The sequence below is a fragment of the Ipomoea nil genome, unplaced genomic scaffold (assembly GCF_001879475.1).
Source record: "Ipomoea nil cultivar Tokyo-kokei standard unplaced genomic scaffold, Asagao_1.1 scaffold2480, whole genome shotgun sequence".
In the NCBI taxonomy this organism is placed as follows: Eukaryota; Viridiplantae; Streptophyta; class Magnoliopsida; order Solanales; family Convolvulaceae; genus Ipomoea; species Ipomoea nil.
In genome coordinates, this window is record NW_017618908.1 from 6376383 (window position 1) to 6388637 (window position 12255).

The window sequence follows — 12255 nt, forward strand, 5'->3', positions numbered from 1 at the left end:
ATTTGTATGAGCTTGACAGGGGAAGGTGATTGTTGGGTGGAATTTGCGTCTTACCTACTAATTATAACTTTTGCCGTAGTGGTAAACACTTATTCTAACATTAATCAAATGTTAGTCCTTGACAAGCAAAAACTCTAGAAAGAGGGGAGGGGTCGAATAGACGTTTTAACAACTTACAAACCTTTTCGAATCAGCTCTAAGTGAGCTTGAATATAAATCAAAGCTAGGAAACTGAGTTTCCTTGCAGTGAAAGTCTTTAAGCTTGCCTAATGAAATATGTCGCTAAGTTTGACGATTTGAAGTGTTATTAATGTGTGTTAAGTATGGGGTTAGTTGCACAGTAGAGTAATGAAAATGAATGTAAAGTGCAAGAGAGATTTTTAAAGTGGTACGCAAAAACTTTTCAACTCCACTTTCTCCTTAATTAACTCCAAAGAGATTTTCACTAAGTATTAATTTGTACACAATACAAAGTGGCACGAAGCCTCAGCTTTTATTGGTTGACAATCCTTGAGATAGGGGTCAATCACCAAGTAGCCCTATCCTTCACTATCTGATCGATCATAGCTAGCCAAGGGTCACACACGTACCAAGTCGCCTTGCTAGGTTGATATCCTCACTTCCTTTTACTAAAAGATATGGTTGTAGATGAGTGCTGGACTTTGATAAATCAAACTAATTTATTTATTTATTTTTTGCTTAAAATCCTAGATTTAGCCTGATTAATTAGCTTGAACACTCGAACACGTTGATCACAAGAGAATTTCAATCACCAAAAATCCACATTTTTATAAGTTTGGAGTCCTCCTTTTGTAGACAAGTCAGGATGGGTGAGTGCCAACTTGAAATTTCAATCTACCCGTTGTCACTCATCAAGTGGTAGTCGTCTAAAACCCGCCACAATCCCCCAAAATCCACTATCATATCTCTAAACTTGTGCAGGTTAATGTGTATATGGTAAAGACCATTTTCCTATTAGTGTATATAAGCACCTCAAAGTCAAAAAGAGTTGTTCATAGTAATCACCAATTTGTCTTATATGTAGACTCTTAGGTGTCAGACAAGTTGCATCCGTCCAACGATTCTTTTTGTTTTTCTTCATATAGACTCCTCCCGATATTGATCTTCTTTAAAAGTTCTTAAATAAAGCTTCCATAAACTTTGGATGGAAGCATTGAATGCCCTTTCATCTCTTATGAAGATCCCTCAAGACTTCTTATATATGGTCTTAAATCTTAATCTTCTCCTGATCCCTTTTCCTTCTGGTGCTTTCTTCTAAAGCCTTTAATTTCCTTCCATATGCTTCCTTCAAAAACTACTTCCTTCCAATCAGATGGTTGATGATGCCTATCTAGATTTACAATAAGGAAAAAAGGGGTCTAATGTGCATATACAATATTTTTTTACATTATCAAAATCTATTAATAATTATTCCTAACAATTTCTCTATTTTTTTATGATGACAAAACATAAACAAAAAGAGATAAAACATTAATGGATTTTATTACAATTAGTGTCAGAGCCATGGTCAAGGATTCGAATCTCACTGAGAGCATGTTGTGCAGTTGAAGCTGGCAGATGCTAGGAGGGGGATTGTTAGACTGCGGCTCGAAGAAGTGAGTTCATATACACAAGTATAAAGAATTAAAGTTGTGCATTTGCTGCTAGTTATAACTTTTGACGTAATGGCAAACGCTTGATCCTACAAAATAAAAAATGAATAAACAACATGATTATATTTTATTTCCACCAGTGTGAAGCCCAAGAACCAAATTAAAACCTACCTCTCAATAGAAGGCAAAGTTTACCATGGACCAGGGTCTACCTTACATTGTAGATTCTAGTCCAAAAGTAACCTTCAGATTCTGTATCCATAGTTGACAAATTCTGTATTTGCAGTTGATAGTTTATGTACCTGTAGGTTGTAGCTATCATATTATGTGTCAGCAATTATCAAGTCAGGTTCTGTATCTATAGTTGACACATTTTGTACATGCAGTTGATAGTTTCTGTACCTGTAGCTATCATATTATGAGTTAACAATTATCAAATTATTTGTTTACATGTACAAAAATTGTTAACTATAAGTATAAAATGTGTTAACGGAAGGTACATAATTTTTATATCAGGATTCACAATGCAATATGAAACCTGGTCTATGGTATAATAATTGTCAATAGAATAATGAGGCCTCATCAACCTGGTTGAATTGAATAAGTCTCGGTGGGGTGAGATGGGTAGGGGAAGGGGGTTAATAAACTTATGGATTTTAAAAACTTTTCAAAATAAAGTAAATTAAACCTTTGTGGATTGACTTCTCAAGTTAACTTTTCAACTCTATATGAAAATGCGCTATATTAAAATCTTAACTAATCAGTTAATATAAACTTGGATGATTGATTTGCTATTGCTTCAACAATTGGATATGACCTTCGTATTGAGGAATGCATCTGGTCGTTGCATAAAAAGTGGTAAGGAATATACTTAAAGTACGGGTGTTTCGATTTTCACCATAAATTATATGAAAGAATGACAAATTAGTGAAGTTAAAAACTCTCATAAATTTAAAAGAAAAAAAAAAAAAAAAACTCACCAATTCTTTTAAAGACAAAAAGAAACAAAATACTGGTAAATTCATATTGTTTATTAATTTTGATTTTATGGGGTCCTCATTTTAAGAAAACTGGAAGAACAATAAAGTACAACTAACCACATGGAAGTCTAAATTTTAAAAGGACCTGCAGTTATCATTTTTGTAATGAAAACCATTGTGTCTAGTGGCAAGATATTATTGGCAGCTTTTAAAGTAAAAGTGAAGTTAATAATAGGAGGGACTTCCAGAATGGGAAAAGGTTGGTTAGTTGGTGCAACCAATTGAAAATTTGGCTTGCAAGCCACATGCATGCTTTCTGGTTTTTATTATTAAATTAAATTAAAAATAGTGTACTGTTAAGTGTTAAGCAAAGCAAAGAGGAATGCATTGCATGTTGCAGTTTTAATCGGAATTAAGTGGATGGTTCGCACGAGCACAGCACTTAATTGGGAGATGCACCTCACCTTATTATCACTCTAAATACGGAGTAACATTTTTTTAAGTGCACAATTTTCTTTTGAAACTAGCAACATTTATCTAATCATATTAGGATAAAACATTTATCACTACGCTAAAATTATACTAATAGCATATGTGCAATTTATTTTTTTTTATACTTGTGTAATACTGTAACAGTTAGCGTCCCGTTTTAATGAAAGTATGTTGTACTCGGCTCTTTAGGCCTCCACGGCTCTACCCAACTTACCCATATTCCTTGCTATTCATTCTATATTTAGCAAAAGTACATAGGGGTGTTTAATTGGTTAACCGAACTGAATTAATCTAACTTTTTAAACCTTTAACCGTTAACCGAATCGAAGTTTGTGTTACCAAATTAATCGAACTGAATTTTTTTTCGGTGATTAATCGAACTTTTTAAAGCTAAAATTTAAAATCTTAAAAATCACTTAAAATAATAAATCCAATTAAAATAAAATACATTTCATAATAAATTCATCCTTGACTTCAAATCTTCAATAAAAAATCCAAAGTCTAAACATCCATAGTCCATTATATATTTATAATAGTAATTGTGTAATACTATTATAAATATATAATGGACTATGGATGTTTATATATATATATATATATATATATATATATATATATATATATATATATATATATATATATATAAACTTCGGTTAACCGTTCGGTTAATTCAGTTAATCGACTCTTTCGAACCGAATTAACCGTTAATCGAAGTTTTGAAATTCCTTTAACTATTAACCGAACCGAAAAAGTTCGGTTAAAAAGATTAATCGAATTTTGTCGGTTCGGTCGGTTAACTGAAAATTCTTCAAAGTTTGGACACCCCTAAAAGTACACTTTTAGTCATTCAATTGTTTTTAACTTATAATAAATAAGGGAAAATGGTCAAATAGACCCTCAAACTTTAACTGAAAAGTCAAATAGCCCCCTCAACTTTTTAAAGGTACAATTACACCCATCAACAATTCATTTTGATACAATGAAACCCAAAAATTAATAAATAACCTACTATCACAGGTCATTAGGAATCCAGCGATCCAGCCACCCTCCAGCGAAATTTCAAACAAAAAAAGTGATCGGCGACCGATTGTCGGTCACGGAGAAGGAGAAGGCAACCACAGTGTCCTTATCTTTTAATTGTTATAAATTTAGTCTTATTATTGAGCAAATTATAAATCTAGTTCATATCTTTCGATTGATGTATATCTTGTTCTTTAATTAGGGTTTTCCTAGTGCAATTAAATCTCATTACCTTTCAAAAAATCTTATATTTGATTTACGGGTTATTACAGAAAAATAGAGTTTATTTAATACACTTTAAGATAATAATTGCGAGTACCCCTCGCTCTCACCTCAAAAAGGAAATTCTATTTGCACCACCCTATTTGTTTTTTACACCACTCATTTAATAGGTGTAATAGGTTTATAGGTGGTGCAAATAGAAAAGTGTTATTTGCACCACCTCATTAAATGTAGTCAAACATTAATCTTTATTATTTATTTTTATTTAATAATCAATCTAATAATTAAAAAAAAAAAACCGAAGAAACTACTCGCCTTCTCCGCGGGGAAGGCAACCCATCGTGGTTGCCTTCTCACTGGAAAAGGCTACTTTGGTGGTGATCCACTGGACTACTTTCTCACCGGAGTTGGCGATGTTTCTTTTTTTTTTTTTTAATGTTTTTATTAATTAAATTTTTAATTAAAAAATTATTAATTACACCTTGTAAATGAGGTTTGACCAAGGTGGTGCAAATAGCAATTTGAACATCTATTTAGCTATTTACACCACCTATGTAATTATTGAAAATTTTTACATTTTTATAATTTCAAGATACTTTATATCCACTTTTGACCAAAGGGTGGTGCAAATAGCAACACCCAAATAAAAACAATTATTATAGGGAAAATAATACTTTTTTCTCCTGAATTATTCAAGTGGCTACCCACCCCCCCCCCCCACCCCCCTCCCCGAAATGTTAAATTTTACCTTTAAATAAATATTTTATTTATTTTTCTTCTCCAACAAATTATGACCACGATTCGGTTCGAACCGAACAGACATTATAGCAACTAAACTGAAATATTCCAATTACAATTTATAATCGAAACCTGATATTTAGAGTTTATTAAAATTACGAATCAGAACGGCCGGTTCATGTTCCGAATTGAAAAAAAAATACATTTATTGTTGAATTTAGACTATTTAAAAAATAAAAAATAAAATTTTAAAATAAAGACTGTTCAAAATCACGAATCGGATTCGGAACTGTCGGTTCACGGTTCAGGATCTAATTTTTTCGATTCATAATTTTAATAAATTGAAATTCAAATATTGGGTTCTGGATCTGAATCATAACCGGAAACTTTCAATTCGATTGCTATAGTGTCCGGTTCAGTTCGAATATAACTGTGATCATCCCTACGTATAAACAATAATTTGTTGGAGATGAAAAATAAAAAAAATGTTTACTTTAAGGATAGAAAGTCAATTTAATATATCAGGAAAGAAACCGCCACTTTTTAAATAATTAAAGGGACTAAAATGCTTATATGAACAACTCAAAAAAAAAAAAAAAAAAAAAAAAAAAAAGTGCTATAACCATATCATTTATGGGGAAAAAGTGCTATCTTTCCATTATTATATTATCTTAGCTTTTAAGTTTGGTGTAATATGGAAAGTCTATGTCACAATATGGTATGATCTGGATATCTTCACATGAACTATAAATAAAAATATAAGTTGGGCCACTATCCAACAACTTACATTATTCCCCTGAATTGTACTTTGTATTATTTGTTTGACAAAAAGTATATGTACGTACTACGTACGCATTAATTAATGTTTTTCTTGGGAATTAGTGACATTTAACTTTTACCCTAATAGGATGTAGCACTTAATTTTGTCTCTCTTTGTATTTGGATCTTCATATCTCACCAAGCAGCATGTGAAGTAGGACTACATTTTATATATATATATATATATATATATATATATATATATATATATATATATATATAGGAGGGTTCCTATGAGAACACCTATTTAGGTGAGATTGTGAGATCAAATCTTATGTATTAATCTAATAAATTTTAATGGTGTCTAGATCAATTGCGTTTGTACACACTTAATCGCATTCGTAGACACTTACTCTAGACCATTAAATTTATTAGATTGATGCACAAGATTTGATATCATAATGTCACCTAGACCAATCTTGATCAATTGCATTTGCACACACTTAATCTAGAGCATTAAAATTAATTAGATTGATGCACAAGATTTGATCTCACAATCTCACCTAAACAAGTGATCTCATATGATCGTGTGTGTATGTGTATATATATATATATATATATATATATATATATATATATATATATATATATATATATATATATATATATATATATATATATATATATATATATATAGATCATGAGATCAAGTCCTTAAGAGAAAACTAAGAACTAATCTCAACTTTACATTTGAAAAAATTTGATGGATCATATCTGATTTAAAAAAAAAAAAAATACTGTGGTATTTTCGTAATTATCATCAACTTTACTATACAAACTTGAACACTGAAAATCTAAAATCGCAATTTTCAAAATTTTTCAGGTTTGCACATTTAGTACTAACATTTTAGACATTTAGTATTAACAGTTTGCACATTTAGTATTAAAAGATTGCACTTGCAAAAAACCGAAAATACATTGTATTTAGCATTTCAATTTTAGAGTTACAACGCTTTTTGTTTTATTTAGTTTAGTGATTCACTTTTTACTGCATAGTATCTACGGAATAGCATTTACCGTTTAGATTTAAAATTTAACTTTTTCATTGATTTTATAAAATTTACAAAGTTTGCATTTTTTTTTTTTTTGGAAGGGGGGGGGAGGGGGGGAATAGGGAGGGGGGACCCTATACAAACTCTAGCTAATCCTATTGAAGGCCAACAACGCCTTGTCATAGTCCATGAATTCTCTAATATCCTCTGGCGGCTCATGAAATTCGATCCAGTCGCATTTTTGTCTAATAGCAATTCGCGCAAGTCGGTCTGCAATCGCATTGCTCTCCCTTTACGTGTGGTTGATGGAGATATCTCAGGTTCTGGATATCCAATTTCTACAAAGGTTAATTTTATAAAATTTACTACGTTTGCATATTTAGTTGTTAAAGATTACATATTTAAGCATTCAAGTTTACATAGTAAAGTTGATGATAATTACAAAAATGTCACCGCAATTTTTTTTTTTTTAATGTGACCAAAGAAGCCATGGCAGCCAAGTTACCATGGACGACTACCACGCAGCTTGGTTGTCATGGCTTCTTTGTCAGTTACCATGAACGACTACCAGACAACTTGATTGCCATGGCGGGCTTCTCCGTCCTGGACAGAGAAGCCCGCCAAAGTTCTTCGTCCATAGCAACCAAGATGCCATGGACAAAGAAGCCATGGTAGCCAAATTATTATGGACGATTGCCATGGCAAGCTTGCCATGTTTTTTTTTTTTTTTTTTTTTTTTTAATTTACCTTTTTTATATAAATAAATATTATTATTTAAATTTTTATAAAAAATATAAATTTTAAAAAATATTAATCTAAGTGACATCTTGTGTGGCATCCTACGTGGTAGGCGACTTATGAGTAACATGCTATTATAGGTCAAATAGGTTAATGCACAAATTTAACAAGTTTAAGGGTCTAATTAGAATTTTTTTTAGTTCAAGTGTGTGATTGCACTTTGATATTTAGTTGCAGGATCTATTTGACCATTATCCCTTTAAACTTCACTAAAAATTAAAAGAAGAAAATGGCACTTGGTTGAAAGAGTAGAATTATACTATCAGATCCCATTCCAAGACAACATAAGCTTCAAATGTATGGACAAAACTACATAAATCTTGTCCACTGCAATTTCCAAATCTGCATTCCTCTTTCCTGTGCAGCTTTCCTTTACACAAAATAAGTGCACTGTGAAAGAAACCATTCTCAGATTCTCTTGAAACCCAGTTTTACGCATCACCTTCTAAACAAACAACACAAGCGCATTTTTTTCTTTTTATCTTTTCCTTTTCGACAGTTAAGTAGAATAGCTACGCTATTGTTTAGTCTCCTCCATATTTCAGTCATTTTCTCGAGTCCCATCTACTTCTCTCTCGGTATCTGCCAGCCAGTTCGTATTTTGTACAATAGAAAGGTTGCTAGGAAATCGTATTAACATGGGGTGGGTGAAGAAGAAATCATACTAAGGAGTTCATTTACTGCGTCTTTGCCAACGTCTTCTTCAATCCCTTAACAATCTTCCCAAACCACATCAGGTTCATTACACTAAGAATTGCGGGCACTACAAATACCAAGAGAGATCCAAAGGGGTGCATTTGCATCACCTGCATTTGATGTAAAGGGCACGGTACTATTACTTGATTTATCGCAAAAAAAAAAACAGATATCTATTATCATAAATGTTCCAATGATGTTATGAGAAAGAGAGATGTGAATCGATCTTAAATTCCCGTCTTAGTGTAAAATGTTCAAAATCTACAATATACTTCACACGTATCCTATGGAGTTCTCTAAAGTAAACTAGACTTTTTTCTAACCAGCTTGGTTGGCGCGAGTGGCCGCGCACTCTCGTCCCTTAAGAGAGATCGGGAGTTCGAACCCCCTCTCGTATGGAAAAAACCAATCTGGCCAGCACTTTGCCCCTTAATTGGGCCGGCCCGGTGCGAACGGGGATTAGTCTGAGTATGGAACGGGCTTAAAGGTGTCTCCTACAGTTAGGGCCTGCTCAGGACACCTCGTGGTCTGACAAAAAAAAAAAACTAGACTTTCTTCTTGTATGTTTCTTTCATCAACTCTATATTTCAGAATTTCAGAATTTCAGAAAATTACCTCATCATAGTGGAAATATACATGATAGAACATGTAAACAAACAACAGAATTCTGGCAACCTGCATTTCGATGTTCAAAATCTTAGCGGGAATAATGAAACAATATAGTTACATAACGTAAGGTCCTCTATTGATGACTCACCAACCAAGCAATAAAAATCACAACACCATTGATCACATACGCACTCGATCTCTTCAATCCAGCCGTGTCAAGATACCTGCAACGAACCAGAGAATTTAAGAACATGCTTCGAGTGTTAACCGGTAAACATTTTCTCGGTGGGGAACTACCATCTCATGTTGATCTCTGGGGTCGTTAATTCAGATATGAGCACCATGAAAGTATAAAGTTGCCCTTCTCCCGTAAACATGGAATATGCTACAGCAATTCCTGAAAGGGCGTGATGAAGAACCTGAAAACCAATATGCAGAAGCATATCCGACAATATTTATCTATAAAATTCGAACAAACATTTCATAAAATCTTAATATGATAAGCATCAATGTCGTCGCCATCTTCAAAAGTATATATACTTACATACTCTATTCCACCTAGAGCAGGATAAAGCCAGCAAATCATTCCAAGATCTGCAATAAAGTACCCAATAGAGATCTGACAAAAAAGTTATAGAAATTCATAAGGTACATGAAAATACACGAGCCAAAAAATGAGTAACTTACAGAAAATCAGCAAGCAAATAATCACAAATAGAAATATGCAATGGCTTTATGACTTTATATCGGTTGGATTTCAAAATAAATATGTGAAAACTAGTTCTTTATGTTTAATCTTCAACCCAATTAAGTTAAGACTATTGTTTAATCTTCATATGTTTCTTTTGCACATATGGAACTTAAAGGCATCCCCACATTCTCCAACAATCTCGAACTTTTTTGCCATTTCCCAAACACCATTCCATCTTTATTCCTAAAAAGTTTTTATATTTTTATGAATGCAAGTATGTGTGTCTAATGCAACCAAATTCACTAAAAATCACAACATTCCATCAAATGAAAATTCAAAACCAGAATAAACAGAGGGAATTCAATAATGTTAAGCAATGCTTACCCCTAATGTAAAGGTTGACATTGATGAATTTCGGAAAGTCAGAAGGCCAGCAGGATAATCTTCAGAGAAAAGATCGGACCAGAAGACAAAGTACAAAGACATAATAGAAATGAAGATGGCATGGATGGTTGAGATGGCACTGCAAAACAATAATTATGAATCTGGCTCACAAAAAAATCATTCAGAACACAGAATTGAAACCAAAACTTACCGGTTATTCCATTCGGTCCGTTGAATTTTCGTAAGGGTAATGTAACTCCTGAAGTAAAATGTACTGATCAATTGAGATAGATCATAGACCTGTGAGAAGCCACAGCAAGTGTAAGGTGGAAAATACCAGATCTCGAGTCATTTTGCCAGTTACATTCCAAAAATTTCATCTAAAAATGCCAGCTATTTTACAAACTATGCAGAAACTTGCAAAAAACATTAAGATTAAACAATGAACAGCAATTGTACATACCATTTTGCAAGCAAACATGCCACCAAGTACAGAAGTGTATGGAATAAAAGGATCAGAGAGCACATAGTTCTTAACCAATGTCTCAGCATGGTTCTGATAAGTCTTGAAAGCCATGGCAGTCCTTCTAGCAACTGTCATTATGAATAGCAGGGGACCATGAAACTGATTCTCTGCTAAAAGATGATATCCCTTAATAGTACAACTCTACTGTCAGGCAAAGGTCCTGGAAACATACAACAAAATGCAATGAGCTTGCTAATCCTACAAGATAGAACACATTCATCTCAGTGGTCTCTTGGCCACACTATGCAAAACTGAAAGCCCAACTCAAAGAAAGTAAAATAGGTAATCAAAGGGGAAATTTTAAGGGAAAATACAAGTGCAGTTACTATTCCCAAAACCCCTTCCAACCTATAAATCCTCCCAAATCAAAGGCGAAAACTTGCGAGTGATAAAATCCCCAAGAAATCAGATTCTGAAAACCCAGATCGGGTATCAACAATGCCAAGAATCATATGTTTTGTTAACCGCACCTGGAAACCCAAACGGGCAGGTTGAATATTATTGGGAAAGCATAAGCACCGCACCATTCAACATCTGGCGCGCACAAAATCAGAAAGAAAGGGATTGGGAAAAGTTTGAATCAAGGGAGAAACGTTGCGGCGGGCGAGAAAAGATTCCTGGGGAATGAATGGAAAGGAAATGAAAAGAGCATTGGGCAGTGGAAGGAAGGTGATGAGGGTGAGAGTGGTTGGGAGGGCGCGCTGCTTTGTTGTCAACACGGCGTCTGTATCACGAGGACAGAGGACTTGCACTTGCGGATACGAATACTTTATACTTTATAGTGCTGCCTCTGCCTGCCATCTTTATTAACAAATCCGTTTCAGTACAAGTTTGCCTCAGCAATAACTTGGGTATATTTTTCTCTTTTTGTTTCACAAATACTTGTGAAAATTTCTAATTTCAACCTAAAGAATCAACGCTTCACCATGGAAGTTTGGTCCGGCGATCATCCATTTAGAAAGGGATATGGCTGTTGAAGAATGTGGGTTTGGTTGAGAAAATATATATAAGGAGGTTGTGGTTTCGAGACTCAATGAAGACAGTATTAACTCTTTGTGCTTTAGTAGATTGAGAAAATAGTTATGAATAGATGTTGCATTGTAACAGAGCCAGTAGTACTCAATATATATATATATATATATATATATATATTAATGTGCGTGATGTTTATACTTAATGTGCGTGAGATTTGTACTTAATGTGCGTAATGTTAATATGCGTGAGTTTTGTACTTAATGTGCTTGAGTATTGTGCTTAATGTGCGTGAGATTTGTGCTTAATGTGCGTAAGTAGTTCAGAATTACGAGCTCATAAGGAAGCAGAACAGAAAACTCACGCACATTAACGCCCAAGCTTCTTGTTACTTCTCCCTTCAATTTGGCCATGGATTCTGGATTATCAGCTACCTTCAGTGCAGTTGAATGTTTATATAGATGACGCACGCACAGCAAAATTTGCACACCAACTAAGTGTGGATTTCTATTGTATTATTCTCATAATTCTTAACCACCTTAGCCGCCTCCGCATCATCATCATCAGGGAGGGGGGCAATGGCTACTAGGGATGGAAATAAGCTGACATCCATATTTTCTGTTGCATTTTACACATTCACGCACATTAAGTACAAATCTCAGGCACATTAAGCACACAACACTCACACACATTGAGTACAAAT

General features: G+C 33.7%; 1 protein-coding gene across 2 annotated transcripts; it reads right to left on the reverse strand.

The window, feature by feature from the left end:
- Nucleotides 1-8067: 8067 nt before the first annotated feature.
- Nucleotides 8068-11331, reverse strand: LOC109152672 (transmembrane protein 56-B). 2 transcript variants are annotated; one of them, XM_019300321.1, is made up of 9 exons: nucleotides 11051-11331; nucleotides 10518-10740; nucleotides 10266-10354; nucleotides 10055-10193; nucleotides 9524-9598; nucleotides 9277-9398; nucleotides 9128-9203; nucleotides 8986-9045; nucleotides 8068-8480 (listed from the first exon to the last, which is right to left on the reverse strand). In XM_019300321.1, the coding sequence occupies exons 2-9, from the start codon at nucleotides 10653-10655 to the stop codon at nucleotides 8352-8354; spliced, it is 828 nt and encodes a 275-aa protein (XP_019155866.1). In that variant the 5' UTR covers nucleotides 10656-10740; nucleotides 11051-11331; the 3' UTR covers nucleotides 8068-8351. The 2 variants fall into 2 exon arrangements, with proteins under 2 accessions (XP_019155866.1, XP_019155867.1); XM_019300322.1 differs by having other exon boundaries at nucleotides 11023-11331.
- Nucleotides 11332-12255: the final 924 nt, after the last annotated feature.

Coding starts and splice junctions, on each gene's coding strand:
- LOC109152672 (XM_019300321.1), bottom strand. CDS start 10,655: ATGACAGTTGCTAGAAGGACTGCCATGGCTTTCAAGACTTATCAGAAC. Junction 10,194..10,265: donor CGGACCGAATGGAATAACCG/GTAAGTTTTGGT, acceptor ATTGTTTTGCAG/TGCCATCTCAACCATCCATG. Junction 9,599..10,054: donor TGTCAACCTTTACATTAGGG/GTAAGCATTGCT, acceptor CTTTTTTGTCAG/ATCTCTATTGGGTACTTTAT.